The sequence below is a fragment of the Megalops cyprinoides genome, chromosome 2 (assembly GCF_013368585.1).
Source record: "Megalops cyprinoides isolate fMegCyp1 chromosome 2, fMegCyp1.pri, whole genome shotgun sequence".
Lineage (NCBI taxonomy): Eukaryota > Metazoa > Chordata > Actinopteri > Elopiformes > Megalopidae > Megalops > Megalops cyprinoides.
In genome coordinates, this window is record NC_050584.1 from 37,866,029 (window position 1) to 37,887,233 (window position 21,205).

Below are 21,205 nucleotides of genomic sequence, written 5' to 3' on the forward strand. Positions count from 1 at the left end.
ACATAATGACAATTGCTCCTGTACAATCACACTCCCTCCATTTCTCTCTAACACTTACTTCAACCTATAATAAGTGTCTGAAATGAAGGCCTAATCAAACTTTTATTACATCCTGTAATCAAGATGAAATCGTTGGCTACCCAACAGTCTAAGTCCTCACAATCATCAAATATACGCAACATCAAATATACTCCTTATTTTAGACCCTGTTCCCTGTCTTAATGGGGGGATTCTGGGGCTGATTCTGAGTACTTTTTAAGACTTGTGGTTAGATATTCCAAGCAATTACAGTAATTAACCAAATTCTCAAATTATCCAGCTCCTGATTTGAGTCAAAGCCTGCAATGCACGTAAGCATAAGGAAAAAAGAGAACCATTAACAGAGAACAGGTGGGCAGCTTACAGTGCGCAGGAAGGCTGGTTTGAATCTGTTGAAGTGCAGTTGGCACAGCATGTTCCCACCCTGCAGCAGGCGGGCTTGAAGCACGCTCACAAGCCTACTTATGTGTCCCGCAGAGGCCGGTGTTTGAGACCCTGTGATGTTGTTGCAACCCCTGGCCAACGATTCCAGCACACTGTAAGGAACCCTGCTCTTTCTGTTCCGGGGATGAATTCTTTTTCTGATGTGGAAGTACAGGGCTGAAATTTTGTGTAATTCCGTAGGAAATAAGGATATCTTAATGCCACAGATTTTACAAGACCGCAAATGATTGCTTTGCAGTAGAAATGAGTCATCTGCTGCCCTTTTGGTGAATGGCTGTGATGGATTTCAACTATCTCTACTAGCTCTCACAATCAATCATTGACATTGTCAGTGAAACCATGCAGACACTTTGAGAGACGTCCTCAAGAACATACTCATACAGAAGAATGAATTAATTACATGCCAATTAGATCCCACTGGCAGCGACACTGAGAGACTCTGAGGGTGGTTTTTCTACACTCCTCTATTTTGGGCTGAACTCCTTACTAGTCAGAATCAGCTGATTCTGGAGTCCCTGCTGACTTCATTACACATTTGCAACCATTATTTCAAAGTGGAGCTGAGAAGTACACAGAGAATGCCTGAGTTGGGAGGATGATATTGCTACTTTATTCTATTTCAAGTTGAATTTCCCCATTTCCCACAGTTGTTGTATCTTCAGTGTGAGGTGGAAAAATCTGCCACCCAATTAATGGTTTTCTTTTCCTTTTCCCCCTGTTTCAAATCTTCCTGTGTTACACTTCGCCCCCTCCCCTTACTCCTTTGTTCAATTTTGCTAGGAGCATCACGCTTTCTTAATTAATCTGTCCTAATTAATGCTCTTTCATTCTTATGAATGGGCATGATTTGTTATTTTTCCTTTGTATTATTTCCATTAAAGCATCTTGCGGTAAATCTATAATTTTCTTCTCTCTTTTTCCACACACTCAACAGTTGCCACACCGAAGAGAAATCTAATTCTGTCTTTTCATTGCTCAACCATGCATTTCCCGACCATCTGAAAGCAGCATGTTTAATGATAAAAAGCACCCCCAAGCACTTCTAATACGCTGGAATCCAAACAAAATGAATGCCTTTGATGTCTTCGCTCTTGCCTCCCTCCCGACTACTCTTTTTTTAAATTATTATTTGCTGCGTATTGTAAGTAATTGCATTTTCAAAAAAAACTATCCAAGAAGCCTGTGGCTTTGCACAGACTCCACATGGCCACCGGCATCACAGGCTGCCTTCGACAGAGCGAGAGGAACATAACAAAAGCCGGGAATTATCTGGCTCCAGCATAAAGCAGCGTGCACGGAGCTCGCCGCGGCCGCGCAGCGGGCGGCAAGATAAATCACGCATGGCTTTTCTTTTAAGATAAACATTACATCACGGCACAATGCGAACAAAAGAGAGAGAGCATCCATAACGGGGTTTGCTGCGGCAACCCCGGAGCCATGAATTTTAATCACAAGCGGAGCGATAATGAGGACGGCGCAAAGAGGCTGAAACCTCCCGTTCTGATTGAACCAGACTGACTTCCGACTCCCCGCGCATGCAAGCAGGGTGTCAACATCACGTTGGACAAAATGGAAAGAAGAATACTAAGAACTGAGGCCTTCACTCCTGAAGAGGCTGTACACGTATCTGATAACTGAGGTGGGGAGAGGTCTGAGAGAAGAGATGCAGGGACCTGCAGAATTTGGCCTAGTCACCAAGGGTGTGTGTAGCAAAGAGGAAGCTCTCACTCAAAACAAAGCAACAGGTAACGCACATCCTGCTGGTGCAAGTGACAGGTCCAAACCACTTTCCAGGTAACAGTGCACCAGTAGGGGGGGTGAAGAGGTCGCAGCAACAATGTCACTGGGCATGGGCACAGTACTTCTCCTCATCTCATCTTCATTCACCCATTCCTTACAATATGTATCTGACCACGGTGACTTATATGAGTCATACTTTACATATGACACATTGTATATAGACGTATATAGATACCTTTCTTAATGGTACAACAGCAATGACATGACTGGGACATGAACCTAAGATCTCCTGGTTAAAAGCCTTCTTCTCTAACAACTATGCCACTCAAGCTCACAAACTGGCCTTATCAATAGGGGGCACACAAACTTCACTGCATCTTGATCTTAATCTGTTTCTGGCGCAGCGGTACGCTTTAGGATCTGCTCCATGGTTAAAGGGAAAGTAACTTTGATTGAGCACAAAGCCTAGCCCGATAATGAGAGGACTGCCCAGGCGTGCACCGTACACACATGCGGCTGTCTGTTAAGTGCTGTTCACCACCAGGGGGTGGAAGGGGATGGGAGGAAGGGGGTGGAGGGCATGGATGATTAATCCCAACAACAGCCTGCAGCCACAACCAACTCGCTCACTCCCCAACACGCACACACACAGCCCTGCTCATCTAGTGCCACTGTGTAATTTAATTAACATGCTGGCAGGGGCTGATTGATTTGTATATGGGATCAGCAACATGGCTTGCCGGCCCTGTTGGCGTCTGTGTGTGTGTGTGTGTGTTGGGGGAGGGGTGCATGTCTCGTTACAGGGCGCCGTTCCTTCTTTAGCTGTGGTGCCTGTGGCAGACACTGGTTCTGTCTTCTGATGTATATGGCCACACTTTTACGCCTGTTCAGCAATGAACCCACCCCAGGAAAAGGATTAAACTGAACTTCCAATATGAATGAACAACTAAGACACTTGACTAGCTCCAGCACTTCAAAAACTTTTGAAAAAAAGGAAAAAAAAAATAATAATAAGGAGCGAGCCTTTTTAAACAAGCCCTGAGGACAAAGACCTTGGAAAGATGGAGACAGGAATACGCGAATCTGGTGCCTCCTCTCTGCTGTCAGACAAGCCAGCTCAGACACACTACCAAGGTCATTAAATGTGAGAGTGCCAGCATGGGGCCTGGCATAATGCAACTGATGTCAACTTCCATCTGCTGGTTTGTAATGCTCTCGTAAAAAAAAAAAAAAAACAAACAAAAAAACCCACAATGCTCTGTGCCATCAGTGCGTTCACTGGTCCTCTCACACTGCTTACTGCGTGGGGAGGTACAGTACCTCACAGCTGCATTCTCATACAAAGTTCTGCATATGCTAGTGTGCCAGCGTCTGTTCTGATCTCCTCATCCTACTGCCCCCTGAACCAATGTCTCAGTATTTGGGTGGGAAACAGGTGTGAGCTGGGCCAGCTGTTACCCATGCCCTCATCACACTGCCCCCTTTCCCCTGTACATCACCCGTGTCCTCATGACCCTGCTCTGTGCCCCTGAGACTCTGTGTTCAGCTCCATGACAGAGCCAAGGGGAAAAGTCCTTTTGTGGATCACTGATCCAATTATGCAAATGAGGGGTTCAGGAGTCACTCTCAGTTTTTTTGCAGCACAACGCAATATGCATGCTTCATATCGCTTGGCATTGGTGTTATTGTCACTGGGTGTTGCAGGCAGCCTGGGCTTGCCTATCACTTTGCACTTTGCAGATATCACTAGCTGCCATGGTTGACGCCATTTTCACTCAGGGCTGTTTGGGTATGGAAAACAAAAAACGACTCAAAAATGAACGACTGAAATTTTGAGTCCTTTGCATGGTGGATACCAATACTTTACATGGTGCTGAATGAAAACAAATGAAAAAGAAAACTCGTGAACCTGCCTCTCCCCTTTACCCGATAAACACAGTACTGACAAGAGGCCATAGGAGGCATACCTACCTACTTTCCTTTCCTGTAAAAGAAAACATTTTAAAACAAAGGACAACACAGAAGACGTTTGGTTTACCTCAGAGTGACCAGTCCAGCCTGGTGAGCATGTACATAACTATAATAAAGAATGTGGCAGTGGGGGGCTGGGTGTATTTCTGTTTTGCACAAAGTACAGGGGTAGGGAAATCATGGAGTGTGACCTTTAATCTGCCACCTCCATCAGCCACAGCAAAGATGGTTCTTCACAGCCTGCTCATAAGATCATAACCAGCCCTGATATCCTCTCCTTTCACCTTGCTTGGAGCACCAGCAGGGATCCATTTCTGTCAGTCACCACTGGACATCATGGAGCACCCTTCTGCATTTTTTAATTCCTCAACCATTAGGTGGAGTCCAGGTTAGGCCATCTGCCCTGTGTGTTTGTACATCCATGTGTCTGTCTGTGAATGGAGCACCCAATATTACCCCAATAATATTGACCCAATAATATTGACAGACTTGGGTGACACTTGGGTAAAATTTGCCTAAATGATGGCCTATAGGAAAACTATTTTTTCTATTACGTTTTAGGGCTGCTGGGAGAACTCCTGTGGATAACAGCGGTAAGCAGACTGCGGAGTGCCACCAAAGCAGAACTGAAGTACAGCCGAGCTGAAACTGAATGGAATTTATACAGGGTTCTCTGACATTCTCAGAGTCTCCTGCCAGGATCCGAAATGCCACAGCGCTGCATTAACATACATAATGTGGCCAATGAGCTCCCAGCTCTGCCCGGCATCACATAAGAGAGCATATCAGGGCTGACAAGGGGACAGCTCAATGGTTTACCCAACAATTCATTAACCAGGAAATCTCATCCTCCAAGATCCCCATCTCAGAAGACTTTACATGTCATGAACAGAACCAAACAACAGCTCCCCACCCCACCCCACCTCTCCTCCCACTAGACTGAGCTGCGATTGGTAACTCACATGTTAACGGGTAAACAAATACAAAACTCAACACACATCAAACAACAAAACACAGAGGACAGATTGAGACAAGTGGGGAAATAATTAACTTAACACAAAAGACACAAACAGAATACAAAGGACAAACACCTTGGAAACAGAACAACAAACATGGAAAGGCTGATTTTTTTTGGAAAAAAGATCTTAGAGTTTCTCCCCTGCAATCAGTGGTTAGCCATTAGTTGTTTAGGTCTGTTACTGATACGTTGTCTGTTTTTTGTCTTACCTCGTATAGGGGTACCCTCTGTAGGAGACAAGGAAATGAAAACAACAGTTTAGTTAAATATTTATGTTAATAAAATATTATGTTAATATTATGTTAATATGTTGAGTTATTTGTTTATGGATGGACCATTTTCTCTATTATTGTTCAGTATTAGGGTTATGTTATTATAAGACAAGTTAATTGAGAGTTTAAAAACCTCATGCTGCTGGTTTCTCAAAGGAACAGGAACTTTGCCAGTTTCTTGTCTCTTATCTATTCCTCCCACTATTTAGAAATATTAGGGAACACAAACCAACGCCTGAACAAGACAGCTTGGGCTCCTGCTATTCTGTTTCATCATTGCCATTGCTATTCATGCTGATAAGCACTTCCAATAAGTATTTTCTTGAAGTCAATGTGACCGATGAAATCACATAAGGGTTCCCTGGCCAACTGTATTTCAATGAACAGCTAAGCATATGACAGTGCTGTAACCAGAACCGCTTCTCTGGTGAGACTGGGGCAGAACAATGACTGGCGCGCAGTGTTGCGGCCGCAACTCTCAGACTCACTGTTCATATTCCAGACTTCTCCCGTAAGTCTGTTTGTGCCTCCCATGGCGTGGCTGCTCTCTCATGTCATTTCTTGAAGAGCTGGGTGGTGGGGGCCGTTATCCCCCCCCCAGCTCCAGCACCCTCTCTCTAACCCTTTGACTCCTGATGACTGACAGTGATCAGGCCCCAAGCACGAGCAAGCCGCCCCCCCGGGAATACCACCGGGGCAATGATATGGCATGAGTCGCGCCCTAGTTAGCAGAAGGCCACAAGCATAGAGCGCTGGTCCAGAGGTCAATGTGGACAAGCTCATGTGAGCCTGACAATACAGCAAAACCCCTAGCACCATGACTTGGAAAAAGAGAGGCCTTTTTTTCTTTGAGAAAAGCCTTACATTTACATTCAAAAACACTTACAAGTCTCCACTGTAACGAGTGCAACACTGCAGAAAATACCATTAAAGACACATCTGCAACCATTTCCAACTCATCTATTTGTGTATTCTGTTCCTGCTCTGAATACAGAGGGCTCCTTTGTCCAGCAGATATCAGGAGGCAGTCGGTGTGCTTTAGGATGTTTTGCCCGATTCTCGATTCTTCACAGTGATACACCTGTCTCTCCTGGATATGTATCACTTACCCACAGGCCTTTGTACTGAGCCTCAACTTGTAAAGATGAGAACGCCATTGGACAGTAAGATGCTTTGTTATGAGTTTTTTTAGCAGAATGACTAAACTACCTGTCTGAGTGTCTACTTCTCTGGAATGTTTGTAAATGGAGAGGGCAGCATGCAGCATTACAAAAAGGCTGACTTCAATCACATATATTATGGTTGCACTATTCCAGGAGGAGACACTTCTATTAAATTTCCGAGCTCTACTGGTGAGGAGAAATGTGATTGATCACACTGTTGAAATCAGTATGGACCATCCCCTCTGTGGGTCTAAGCTTTGTCTCACTGCAGAGTTACCGACAAACGGGCAAAACATTTAAAAATGTTTATCATCTCTTTAAAGTTCAAATCCGAACAACAAAAAGGGGAAGAGGGATGGGACTGTTAATTGGTTAGCATTTTAAGGCAGCAGTATATTTTGTTTTTGACGGAGTCATAATAAAGGTTAGGAGTCTAGTTAGGGTTAGGAGTTGCTAGTTAAGGTTAGGTGAGGTTAGGTTAGGTATTGGTTAAAGGTTAATAAAGCGGGTTTGTAGAGCGAGGATTGTCACATAAGTTCACCAACGGGAATCAGCGGTGGAAAAGAGAAAGATTGGGACGTCTGGTTAAAGAGTATGCAAAAAGGGGGGGGGGGGGGGGGTGGGATCTTGCAGAATTTGAGAGCAGCGTAGCTGCACAATGATTTTTTTCCTGCAAAACCTTTCTAAAACTTTAAAGAATGATAGAGTTGGAAAGCTGTTATTAGGTTCACATTCATCCAATTTTTAAAAATAAATCAAAATGGGGCAAAGCAAAATGAGCCTGAAATAGACAGGGTTTTTTAAAAAGGTACTGAGTGAGAAATTGTCTGCCTCATGCTTCATATTCAATTGATGCCAGAGCTCCCACGGTCAAGAATATGACAAAGGACATCGATAATGGGGGTCTCAAAGAGGCTCCACACCTGATGTAACAGATGTGTCTACATCTGGGGTGAAATGAGTGAAAGGGTGGTGAGGTAAAACAGCCACACCCCAAGAGCCAGAATCCTGGCTCTGACTGGTAGACCATGCAAGGATCATTCCCACATGTCAGTGACATCTGGATATTGTTTATATGCCTTGTCTGCAGCTCTGACTCATGGTCCCTGTGAACTGTTGGCAGATCTGCTCAGGATCAACAAGACACCAGCTCACCCTGGCCGACCTCTAGCATTTCAGGAAAAAATGGGTGTTTTCCTTTACGCTGTGCAGTTTTGCCCTCCGAGTGCTCCTTCATGGAGAAAGAGCAGGTGCAGGACACCTCTGGGCAGCTCTGTAAAGGGATAACAGAGCCTGGACCAAGCCCCCGCCCATCTGTGTTGCCAGGATATGGTGTGCCAGCATCCCCCCACAAGGTCAGACTGACCTTAACATCTCAGCGGGGACTTGATGATAGAACCCCACTAACTCCTTCCCCCAGGGCGTTCTCACCAGCAGACTACCTGACAGCCAGTCTGTCCATCAGTCTTTCTGGCTCTCTTCCAACAGCTATATGAATCAATGTGCTGTTTGTATCTCTACGTGCTTGATCAATTATTTCAAATTGCTAATCAAATTCTCATTACATTTTTTTGAAGTAGATACATAGCACTGTTAGAAAAGTGCCCCAGCCCACAGCCGACTGCCTGCTGTGCTGACGGCATCAGAGAGCCTGTGGTTTGGAACCATGGGAACAGGAGAGAAATGTCAAGCTCCCCCCATACCCACTGAGAGACAACCACAGGGAGTATCAGTGCAAACTTCCCATCTCTGCGAGACGTGCCCGTCACGCCAATGAAGCCCTGACGTTTCACAAAAAAGGGAAAAGATCTCCAGTTATGAATCCCTGATGTTGAGCTTTCATACATGTGCCTACATATGAGAAACACACATTCAAAATGGTTTATCCTGAGATACTGAGGTGTGTTAATAGGCCTGTGAAAATCTCAGTGTGCACATGTGTGCACACACACACAGCACTGGGCTGTGTAAGGAAAGGTTGCTCCCTGCCCGGTGACTGACGTGTGTGGCAGGAGTGAACTTCTAACCTCGCTCTCCTCCTCACCCGCTCAGCCCCTGCCACCGGAACTGTCAATCACGGCACCCCCTTGGGCCAGCTACGTCCGTCACCGAGACAGGGGACTGTCGTGCCAAAAACCCCAGCTGGACAGCATTACCCGTATGGGAACTTTTGCTGTGGCAGAAACTTTTCCGCTTTTGTTGTTTGTTTTTCTCCTTCTTGGGCACTGGGGAAAGTCTCTAGGAGTACTCTACGTTTACCTGGGTACGTTTCATATATCATCTACTGGCATATGCTTTCCTCAGATGGAAAACCACTGAGTGCTGCTGCTTGAAACTGAAAAGAAAAAGAATTTTTTTTTTTTCAAAAGCATCAAGGCTGTATGCTTGAAAAGTATCCAAAGCCCAGTCTCCCCAAGAGAAACAATATTAATCCTTTTTTTGTACCTGGCTCTTGAACTGTGAGCTCTTTTTTGTCTGAAATAGAGATTCAAGACGATGGCCAAGCAGCTTAAATTGATAGCTGCTGAGTATTCCATGGCACAGACCTTTTTCTCATCAGCATAAATTGCGCCAGCTGACAGACCTCTCTCGGATCGCTCCAACCGTGGCTCAATGCCTCCTCCCGCACCAGCCCCAGAATCCGGGGGGTCAACCACACACACTGCCAGCCAATCCGCTTCCTAATGCCACACTCCTGTACCAGCAATTAAAATTAGCAGGAAACATAACCTCTTCAGTGCCAGTTACAAGGTTGCTGTGAATGAATTTACTGTGTGTGGTATTTTTAGCCTTCACAGCTCAGAAAACTGAGAGGAAGGGAAAAATAACGGGCCTCCCAACGAAGCCGTAAAACCTGGAATGTAGCCCGCTCCGGCTCGCAAAAACCCCTAGTGGCATAGGCCTGGAGGTGAAGGCAAGGCTTTCGGAGGTGCCTTTTCCTGAGAGTGAGCGTACAAGGCGGGACGTCAGCCCGGGAGCCAAACTATTTGCTGGAATAATATTTGGCTTGGGAGGCAGGGTGCTGAGCCGGGCTCCAGGGCTCGCACACACTGGGCACACGCTTGCTCACGGCTTGGCCAGGATGCTGAGTCGCTCCAGGATCTCCTTTCAAAAATATCCAATTCCTCCTTTTTTTTTCCTTGACTCTGCGTTCCAAGAGTTGAATGATTTCTGTTTTTGGAATGTGGGGCTTGTTATTGTGAAAGCACACCGAGTTACTTTGGGTTTAATTGCAACCTTGCTGGCAAGAGGCCGTGGGAGGGGAGGAGGGCAGGGGGCAGCAGAGAGGTGTCATTCACTGTCTGAGGGGGTTCTTTGTGAACTGCTCATCTGCCTGACACCACATGTAAAAGACATCAATTCACAAATCCTTGAGTAATATGGTGCCCCTCAATGACACACAAAAAATGCCATGAGGAGCTCAGGTCTCTCAGACAAATACAGCATGAGAAAGCAGTGTGAGGCCTTGCAGGGCAGTGACGGACGGGAGACAGTCATTACACCTCCAATGTTTTCACCCGCGGTTTCATTGTTCTCTGGGAAATGTAAAGTGGCGGTAAAGTTTCCTTTTGGACATTAGCAGGACGGAAGGAGAAAAAGATGGAAGGAAGGGCAGGATCAAGAAAGGGAGAGAGAAAGAGAGAGAGACAGATAGAAAGGAGGTGGGTCATGCATTTTAAAATTGGTTAAAATGCCATCTGCTTCAGGGGCAATGGGGAGTTTTGGACTCAAAGAGGCACTTACCAAAGGTTTCTGGAAATTAAAAGCAAAAAAGGGAGAAACAAAACAATATAAATTAAGGGTTGGGATCACTTACTGGTTACAAGTGTGCTTTTGTGTTACACTGGTGGTTTTACTCTTGTTTTTTTTTCCCCACTTTGACTGCAGCACATTCAATTGACGTTTTTCACAAACACCAATTACATTCATACAGGATATTCTCTAGTACTCAGACAACTAGTTATGCAGTGTTATTGGGATATTTCTAAGGTTTATATATTGTTAGAGGGACAAGCTGCACTGTGGTCAGTTTATAATAATTTGTTAGAGTTTTGAAAGGCAAAAAATAATGTCTGGTCCAGTCTGAATTTTAGTTATGTAATGTATACGAACACATTATTATATAGGATGGTCATAAATTCCCAATCTATTTGTTTGTAAAAGTTCTTTCAAAATTATATATAACTGTATGGTAATATTTTACTTATTTCAGTTTCAGCAGAGCAGAACAGCAGAGATCTGTCTGTTGTTCATTTTTGGACATGTGAAAAGAATGCTATGCTTTTGAGTTAAAACAGACATTTTTGATGAAATGGACTGGGACCACCCTGTATATGATGTGCATCATTTCCATGGATGTGAAAGGCTGTCTGACAGAAGTTAAGCGTTTTAGTTCAAAGTGCTAGGATAGTGGGGATCATTTGTTGGTAAGTAATGAGAGCAATGGAGAAATAGCAGAAGACCGTTGAAGACACAATGTGCAACCCCTGTGACACATCAGAGCTTTAATATAACAAAAACAAATACAGACACAGAAATCTGACGCGCAAACAGACACTAAAACTCTGATGCATATGAAAACAAAAGACACACTGTAATGCTGAGACAGACGACACACAGACAAGGGGGAGACAGGACAACAGCTGGAGGACTGTATCACTGAACCAAGGGCCAGGGACCTGTCCCTCAACCTGCCCAGGCCTTGAGACACCAGCTGCCCCTGCCCATGGTACAATGCATTTCACATTGTGCATCTGCTTCATACTGCATCTACTGTGAAGGAGAACCAGGAGTGGCTGATGCAAACACCCTGGAAGAAGGTGGACGTTTTCAAGTAAACCTCCTAGCCTTGGAGCCCGGCAATCTTCCTCATTTACTGAATGCCTGATTAAGACTGGAGAACTTGAGGAGACAAACAACTCCAATCCCATGTACTGACGGCTACTGAGGGAGGGTCAGGGTGGGGCTGGTATCCCGTTTTCGCTCCACCCCATCCCCCCATATTCGGACTGTGGGGGTTCTCCTCTGATGAGTATTACTGCAACTACACTGAGGGCCAGGCATGGGGGAGAGGAGAGGTTGAGGCTCCGGACATTAATGAAAGTGGAAATGCTGGGCTCTCGCTAAACTGAAATCCCCACAAGGTTGCCTGCCGTCCCCTCGTAAAGAAGTCAAAAACATTTCCACATTATCACAGCACTTCGAAGCTTGAGATACCTCCCCAGGGAGATCCCTGTTCTCTGACACTGAAAAAGAGACACTCTGCAAGTTTCACAACATCCAGTCAAACAGAAGTAACACTGCTTCCCCATGAAGGCCTGTGCAAATCTTTGAGAAAGGCGAAATGTTATTTTCTGTCTGCATTTTGCTCCACTTTATTTCAATTCCCAAATGGACCATTGGTACACTTCCTGTCTTTGTTCATGTTCTGTCTACCAATGAGTAAGTGTCCAGATTCTGGCTGTTACTGAACTGTGCACATCTGGGACAATAACTACATCATTACACACTCATTCTTATTTACTCTCCACCCTGATTTACATTAATGGCCTTAACTCAAATAAGATTGATTCGATTTTTTCTAGTGGTAACAAATTATCGACCTAAAATATCAACCTCTAAGAGCCTCAGGCACCTCCTGGCCTGTACTTAATTAGACATATAATTAGACTTTGTTTCACAAGGCCTTTCAATATTGTCAGATCAATTGGAATGGAGCACTATTTTTTCACTGTTTCACTACCACCACAGTTAGTACAATAACTGTAAAAGCCACACCCAGTACATTTTGCCATATAAATTGTCTCCCTATAAGCTCTTTCCTCAGTCAGAGTTCTATTTTTTCAGCTGGGATCACTTGCAAAGATAGTGTACATACTGAAAATAAACCCTTGTTAGATAGGGCCCCCTAAAATATACAACATAACATAATATCCACAATTATAATTGAGGCAACCCCTGGGAGCACTGCTGGACCTGTAAGAGAATGAAAAGGAGTGCAGACTGGCAGCCAGGAAGTCCCGCCCCCTTACCTGATCTCAGCTGTTTGATTCGCCCATTACTTGCGCTGGGGTCAATGGGCAGGAAATCTTTGAACCAGGTGATTTCAGGGTCAGGGTTGCCACTGGCAGCGCAGAGCATCGTGGCAGTGCGTGTGCGCTCCACCACCTTCAGTTGGGGGCCCATGTCGATGTTGGGGAAGCCCGGGGGAAGCAGGTCCTCTGTGGACAGGAAGAAAGGAGGGTGAGTGTGGGGCTCAGAAGTCACACACTATACACCCAAAGCACTTCTGATAAGGCCTTTCATAGAAACAATCTTTCTCAATCGGGGGTAATGGGGGGTAGGCAGGGAAGTTTCGACCGATGATCATGTCAAACCTGTTCTTAGCTACTTTTCCACTATTTGCAAGCATGTGAGGAGTGGCAGATTTCTTCAAACTTAATTGCGGGTAAAGTTGTGGCATAACAGGACCTCTGTGCACTCTGCATGTAAGTTTTAATATCAACAAAGAGACTGGATTATACCACATACCTTTGTTTATAACAAAGGGACAACGGATGACTTTTCACTGGAAACCACCTGCTCTCTGCCTCCCCTATTTGAAGCCTGTCTTCAACAGTACTTAAGGTACTCATGTAAGTACTTAACACTGATGGTCAAGAAAGCTCTCTCCTAAGACAGCTATTTTCACACATGGAAATTCTCTGAATTACAAACTTCAGCAAACAGATATTAAACACAGAAAGTGGCTCACCCTTGAGTAAAAAGATATTGCAGATGCTCTTAATGGGAAACACACCACTTCAAATTGTCAATGTCTCAGTATCTCAATTCCACTCAGCCTGTGCCTTTTTGAATAATGTTGATTATACAGCATGAGATTCAAAGAAGTGCCCTCTCTATCTGCTAGTATGTAGTGTCTCCTCTGGGTACTTGGCTGTGACAACACTAGCCAGCTATACCTTTCAAGATAGGATTATGTGTGCTGAGCAGACAGATAATCTTGATAAGACAATATACCATTAGGATCATCTTGATAAGCCTGTAAACCGAGTTTCTCTTTGTGAAACAACAACATTCACTCACATTGCATGGCTGAGACAGTGGAGCTGAGGCAAGGGAATCTGACAGCAAATGACAGGCTATCCTGGCAGCATCTGCCCAATGATTCTAGCCTTATTACTACCTGAAGTACTTCACCGGCTCATCAGCCAATCTGGAGGGACAAAGAGCGTACATGCAAGCACATCTGACAAATCAGGATGCCGCAGTGCTGCACACTCACACTGCCCGTTTATTACCTGTAAATTAAAGGGAAATAAATAACATCTTGTCTTCCTGATGTGTGACCTTTGGGAATGACACCCTGGAGACCCCACCCAGGTTACTGTGAATCAGAGGCCTCCCAACATCCCAAGGGAATTAGCAGGATTTGGCCAAGGGAGAAAGGGGGCTGTCTCAAGGTCGTAACTCAAGGTCAAGAATAAGGTAGTGGATTCTGCTGTAGACCTGGACAACAGCTCCACAGAAGTAAAGATCTGTAAAGTAATTAGAGATGGACTTTATGAGGAGGAGGGGTTAACAAGAGGCCTGGTGAGAATGTGGGCCCTGCAGATGCCTCTGCACATGCAAGCTGACACGACTGTAGATTGATAAATATTTCAGGGAAGACTGAGAATGTGCAAGTCATTTTTGCCATTTTAGGCCTCATGCTGAATCCCTCCCATAGATTATTAACGAACGCTCAAGTATAATCTCTTCATACCACCGATCTCTGAAGGGAAAAGAGGCAGACCTGTTTCTCAGGCCCTAATTTGGTGCATCCTTGTTCAAGTTTGCCTCCCTCTGTCTCCCTTTGATTTGCAAATGCGTACTTTTCCATCTGACCACCACCGCCATTGCTGAATGGTCATAGACACACACACACACACACCAACATACAGTGCCTTAAAAAGTATTCAGCCCCCAACCCTTTTTTCACACAAATAATTTCCGCCACCTGAGATTTTCACTCATTACACTGAGATTTTTTTTTTTTATTTGTGAATCACTCAACCCTGCCACAGTGCAGCCCCAAAAAAGATATAAAATAAACCATTATAAAATAAAAAAAAAATCAAGAACTGAAATATCAATTAAAAAGTACTCATCCCCCTACTTAAGTACTTGGTTGAACCACCTTTCACAGCAATGACAGCCATCAGTCTTTTTGGATAAGGGGTTAATATTAATTTTCACAATGTGATGGAGCAATATTAGCCCATTCCTCCTTGCAAAATTTATCAAGCTGTACCAGGTTATTTCGGGAGCAGCAGAGGACAGCAATTTGAGGTCTTTCCACAGATGTTCGTGGGGATGACGTCAGGACTCTGACTGGACCACTCAAGGACGTCAATTTTCTTCATTTTAAGTCAATCCAATTTGCTCCTGCTGAAACACAAACCTCATCCCTAGTTTACACTTTCTGGGAGAGAGAAGCAGGCTTTTACCCGGAATCTCCATATATTGTGCAGCATTCATCTTCCCATCAATCTTGACCAGATTGCCGGTACCTGCTGCTGAAAAGCACCCCCATAACATGATGCTACCACCAGCATATTTCACTGTGCGGATGGTTTCCTGGTTGATGTGCAGTGTTAACATTACACCACACATACCACTTAGTGTTTGAGCCAAAAAGTTCCACTTTAGTCTCATCAGACCACAAGACCTTCTGCCATATTTTTGTAGTATCTTCCAAGAGACGTTTTGCAAAGTCCTTACGGGCAAGCATGTGCTTTTTTTCCAGGGCTTCTTCCATAAAGGCCCTTTTTGTGCAATGGCTTGGAGGTTGTTGACCCATGGACATCATTTCCAGCTGCAGCCACTTACTTCTTTAGCTTTGTTAGAGTGACAGTTGGCATCACAGTAGCTTCTTTCACAAGTGCCATTTTGTGCCATCTTGTTTGGTGACTAAGTTTAGGGGGGTGATCTGCCCTATGCAGTGTGGCTATAGTTCTATATTTCTTCCACTTCTGTATGATGTACTTCACTAAGGTCTGAGGTATGTTCACTGCCTTTGAAACATAGTTGTGTCCTTCCCCAGATTTGTACGTCTCCACAGTTATATCCTTATTTGTTTTTAATGCTATTTTCTCTTCATTTTGGTTTGTTCAATGGAAAATCCAACCATACTCTTTGACCTTATAGAGAGGGAAGGTATTTATGCTCAAGAAGTAATTCAAAACAGGTGATCTACTAATTTCCTACACAGGTGGAGACCATCAACAAATTGGATGAGTTTAGACAATATTGGACAATATCTTGCACCTGAGCAAGGTTAGCCATATCATTATGAAGGGTATGAATACTTTTTAAATCTCAAAGTTTTAGTTTTATTTGTTTTTTCTAAATTTGGGATGTTTTGGGCATTCCTTTTGATTTGTCATGATGTACAATACTGTGTAGACCAGCTGGAAAAAAATCTCTCCTTAATATATTTTAAATTTGGAAGCGACAATAAATTGTGAAAACAGAAAACAAAGGGCTTTTTTCAAGGCACTGTTTTTTTTTTTTTGCTCCTGTTCTCACATTACAGCCGTTCAATACCGAGCACCTATCCATGTTTCAGGAGAAGCGAGCAATTACTTTAGTGACTTTGAAGGGGGGAAGGGGAAAGCATCCTTTACTACAGACATCTCTCGCAACCACATCAATTAAAACCGCAAACGTGTGATGAGAAATTTGGCTGCAGTTTAATTACAGGAAACTTGCGATGTGATAAAACTGAGACACATGGAACAGCCTGGAGTTGTCCCAGACAAGCAGGGCGGTGCGCAGAGGGATCCCAGCAATTATGATACTGCTGATACCCTGATCTGCGCCACAAAACAGAACCGAAATTCCCAGCGCATAAATGAGACGTGTAAACTGTGCGCTTTCCCATGAACATCACAAGGGTATCTTTCCTGAAGCTGATCAGCACCACCGATAAACCCTGCACTGTGAAGCAGCCAGCGCAAGAGAGAGAGAGTCGCAAAAACATCCCTCATGGCCCCGGGGGCTTGTCCCCCCGACAGCCTGCCATTGCATTTGCGTTTCACGCTTGCAGGAGCTAGACGATAACAAATCTTTGGTGCAAATGAAATCAACACTCGGACCCAATCAGTCAATCACAGGACCATTATTCTATGCGCCAGAAGGACTCTTGCAGCCTCTGTGTGGTGAACCGGCATCGAGCGGGGAACGCTTCCGCTTTGTGGATTTTAATTATGTCCTTTCCCGCGCCCATCCTGCCACCTTTCCACTTCGACACCACCTCTGTTTGTGAAGAAGGTGAACGTGCATGCACATCCAGTCAGTGCCGGTGTGCTGATAATCCTAACAGCACCGTTGATTGGGGGACTCATAATGGACAGCCATTATGCTAAATATATCTGCGCCTCACCATGGCAAAATTAGCGATGTGTTTGTGCTGAAAGTGCCCTCTTCCCAGTGTGTTTCAGGTGTTCCCCATTTTGATAATGGCTTCCTTTCTTTACCCCTATTTTTTTTGTGCACATTTCACGGCATTGGTTAAAATCTGCAGCGGAATACAAATAACAGCGGTTCGTTGGCGCCTGTAAAAGCTTGGTGTTCACGTAGCTCTGATAGTTGACTCTCCTATCCTGAGAGGCTGATAAGCTGCGCTGACGCATTTCTGTCAGGCAGTGCAGACTGTGACCGAAGACCACCCCAGTGGGTGTCTGGCAGCACCACAATACGTCTGTCTCACCCCAGTCCAGCAGAGACAGCGCCAGAACTTGCCCTCCCCTTTGTTCTGAGTGGCAGAAACAACCCTCACATTAATTATACCTAATTGTCTTTAATTGTGGCTCTCTGTTTAATGCCATTATGCAAGCGACAGGTGCAAAGCCTTTAATCTGATCGGTTATCTTAGCGCGGTGAGCTACCAAATCTACTGTTACATGACCACCTTCAGTGGGAAATGGACAGGATTAACATATGATGTATTCTGCATCTCTGTTATATTCCCTCAGTTTCTGAGCAATCCTCAGTTTAGGAGAGGTGCCCTATGCACACTGTCTCCACACACAAACCCGCACCTCCATCCTTCACTCTCTGCCACTTTGCTCCTGTGGGTGGTCCTAGACCTGTAAATCACCACAATCTCAATTCAAATATAGTCTCAAATGATATATCCCCAGAGAACAGGGCCTACAAGAAATCCAGGATTATGGTTCAGTTATATCTGTCCAGTTGACACCCTGGCTCAGAAGCTCTAGTCTAAAGACTCTAAGAGCAATACATTTTCTTGGCTTAGCATTTTCTTTACTCCTTAGGATTGTGGCATTTTCCAGCACTCCACCCCCTGCCACATATTACTCGTATTATTATTATTATTATTATTTTCACTTAGAGAAATGATTTAATTCATCAGCAGCATAATCAAGTTAACCTGATTACCCCCAGCTACTGCCAGAGATGGGGATTAAAAATACTCCACATTAATATAACAGAGAGCAGTGAGGGAGAGCGGGATGAAGGCTAGGACCATGTGCAGAAGCACAGCTACAGAAAGGGAGAGAAGGAGGTTGGAGGGGGGAAGGGAGGGGAGATAGGGAGAGAGTGAGAGAGAGGCAGAGGGAGGGAAAACAGAGCAAAAAAAAATCCCTCAGCATTACCATAGCCTTTAAAGAAATAGATATTTAACTAATCTGCAGGCCCAGCTGTTTGGGCTCTAGAGATGGTCAATTTCATTTACTCTGCTTCCAGTCCGGGAGCAGCTCAATTAACATAATCGACAGGCCAGGCAGAGAGGAGGTAGCGGAGCTGGTCACGGTGGGGAGCCGGGCCTCTCTGGGTCAGCCGCACTGTCACCTTGGACAGCGGTGTCAGCATGGACTGTCACGCAGGGGGGGACCGGAACGGTGGTGCTGGAAAACTCATCGCGGGCCCTTCCATTTACAGAGAAGCTGCGCTGGGTCGGCTTTGAGGCAGATAATGGGCGTAATGCACTGTGCACCCTTGTCTGCATTTAGAAAGCTCATATAAGGGAGACAACACCAGCCCATTGCTATTCTTTATTCCTTCCAGGGGAATATAGGTTGAATTTACAATGGTATTATAAAATTTAATGGTAAAGCATTTGTGACTGCAGTGAGTTCAGTGGCTTGACATTTTAGAATAGTGGACTGCAGTGTGTTCAGTAGACAAGTATTGAAATATTAGCCTGCAGTATGTTCAGTAGACTAGCACTAAAATGAGATCAGTAGTTCGGTATTAGAGTGCTAGGTTGCAGTGTGCTCAGAAGCTCACTATTAGATATCTAGGTTTCAGTGTGCTCAGTTGCTTGGTACTAGAATCCTAGGCTGTGGTTTTTTTTCAGTGGCTCAAAAATGGAATGCTAGGTTTCAATATGTTCAGGAGACTAGTATTAGAAAGCTGGGCGGCAGTGTGCTCAGAGGCTCAGTGTTTGGATGCTGGGACACAGTGTGTTCATTAGATCACTGATAGAGTACTGGGGTGCACTGCAGAGGACCACTCATATGAACCTTCCATTTCTCAGAGTCCACTTAAACCAATTCCCATCCTGTCTCCCTCCCCATGAAAGATGAACAACGTGTTTCTGAGCTCCTGAATCCTGGAGTTTGACTCCGGCTCACCTCTGGAATACCAATCACGAGTCCTGGCAGTCGGAGTTCAGCGCAGACGCTGAGCAGACGCGCTGACAGCCTGGGCGTGCAGACACATCCTTATTAGGCTCCGGTAATGCCGCAGCTGCACCGGGTGCCTCCCACCCCCCAGCAGGCCCTGCCACGCGTGCCGCAGTCACCGTCAAACTCCGGGGGAGGCACTTACAAGGGCGCTGATGGGGGCCGCCTGTTGACAGTGCGCTCTTGTCGTGTCTGAGTGCGGAGACGCACTGACACCAGAGGAGGCGGAACACTCCGTGCAAACTGGGGTAATCAGGATGCGAGATAAGAGGGGCACTGCCACAGACAAGCGCTCTCCGCGGCCTTCCATCTCCTGCCCACACAGACAGAGAGGCCACGCACAGATCTGCTCCGGGCTCTCTGTCACTGCCACTCGTGTTTCACTGCTGGCCACCAAACGGCTTGGGGAGGACACCGAGGGTTCAGAAGTCCCTCTGTCAGCGCAGCACCAGAGCTCTTGTTTTCGCCGTGTTCAGTAAAGCTTGTTGCCCAAGGTGAGTTATGGGTGTTGCAGGTGGCATCGTGGTGTGTTCAGCAGTCTCACTGAGCGAAGCCAGCAGGGAGGCTTAGTCTCTCGGAAAGGGTAGCAAAACTCCTACATACACCGTGCTAGTCTGCTGCCACAGACACAGCATGGAAAGGAGTCAAGTAATTGTCCTAGACAGCTCAGACATATCCCCCGCCTGCATGGAGGGGGGGGAAGGGAAAGCTCAATCCATTTATTTATGTCTCCTGCTAAAGTTTCCTGAGCGCGCGTGTGCTGGCTCTAGCGTGGCCCGTGGGGGAGACGGGCGAACTACGGGGAGAGACAGGAGATGAAGAAAGACCATTACGCACTCAGCCTTTTCTTCCCCCGCTGAGGCGATGCGCAACCTCCGCCAGTCCAATTTCATTACAGGACGGATTTGCCTTTCTGCAATCATTTGCTACAAATTCCGTGTCAACATAATCATGCCACAGTTTCATTTCGCAAACAAATCCATAGATATGCATCTACCGCAATCTACACACGCTCCCTGCTCAGCGCTATGATTTACCGCACTATATAATTTTATAATTCACAATAAATGAGGGAACTACCGGAGAATTAATCCCCTTGACATTCCTAGTTCTTACTCTCTCTGACACTTTTTCAGATGCACATAAAAGCCAGAGAAAGGCACTGGCTTTACTCAGCATGATCAAGGGAACCAAGACAGGGGCTGCGTGCGAAGGGAGAGGGGTAATTCACCTGGAATAAAACCTATCAATTCCGATTTCAAAAGAACACATTTCCCTCTGAACTGCTACAATGAGGACTGCGAATACCCTTGAGCCAAAGCTTCCCTGACTAGAACACAGAGTTCCTCCACACCCCCTCTCCAAAGGAACTAGATAAAATGTGCAGCTGGTGCAAACTGGAGGAACCATACTGTTGTCCAGTGTGTCGTTAGTTTCGTGCATTTCTTATTCATTAACCTACTGACTTTATAATTAGGAATGCTCCACTGTAAATGCGAAACAGGAAAGAAAACCAATAACTAAGAGCTGGCTAACTGCTGTGTGCAGTTAAATGCAACAGTAAAGTTGTGGGGGAGCAGAAAAGAAGAATGAATTAATAAATTATATTAACCATAAAAGTGTGTAGATTTTCAGGGGCAAGATGCAGGGGATGTCAATAATCCATGAAGGGATGACGGCAATCTGATTTATGAGAGAATACGCTGCAGCCCTGAGACAGGAAAGGCCAAAGCTGAGCAACAATAACTACTGTCTCACAGCAACTGTACAACTGCTACATTTTGAGTGAACAAGAGTGAGCAACTTGGCCTGATCTCCCAGCCTGATCATTGTATAAGGCTGGTATTCAGAGAACAAACAGCA

General features: G+C 45.3%; 1 protein-coding gene across 13 annotated transcripts in view; it reads right to left on the bottom strand.

Moving 5' to 3' along the window:
- ptprsa (protein tyrosine phosphatase receptor type Sa) overlaps window positions 1-21,205 on the bottom strand; it is a 175,994-nt gene that overhangs the window by 61,395 nt on the left and 93,394 nt on the right. For 7 of the 13 annotated variants that reach the window (XM_036520652.1, XM_036520644.1, XM_036520641.1 and 4 more), the window contains exon 6: window positions 12,680-12,868. In XM_036520652.1, coding sequence (XP_036376545.1) covers window positions 12,680-12,868 — 189 coding nt within the window. Of the gene's footprint in view, window positions 1-5,421; window positions 5,440-10,391; window positions 10,401-12,679; window positions 12,869-21,205 lie in introns of all 13 variants that reach the window. The other 6 variants (XM_036520647.1, XM_036520642.1, XM_036520640.1 and 3 more) reach the window with 1 other exon arrangement.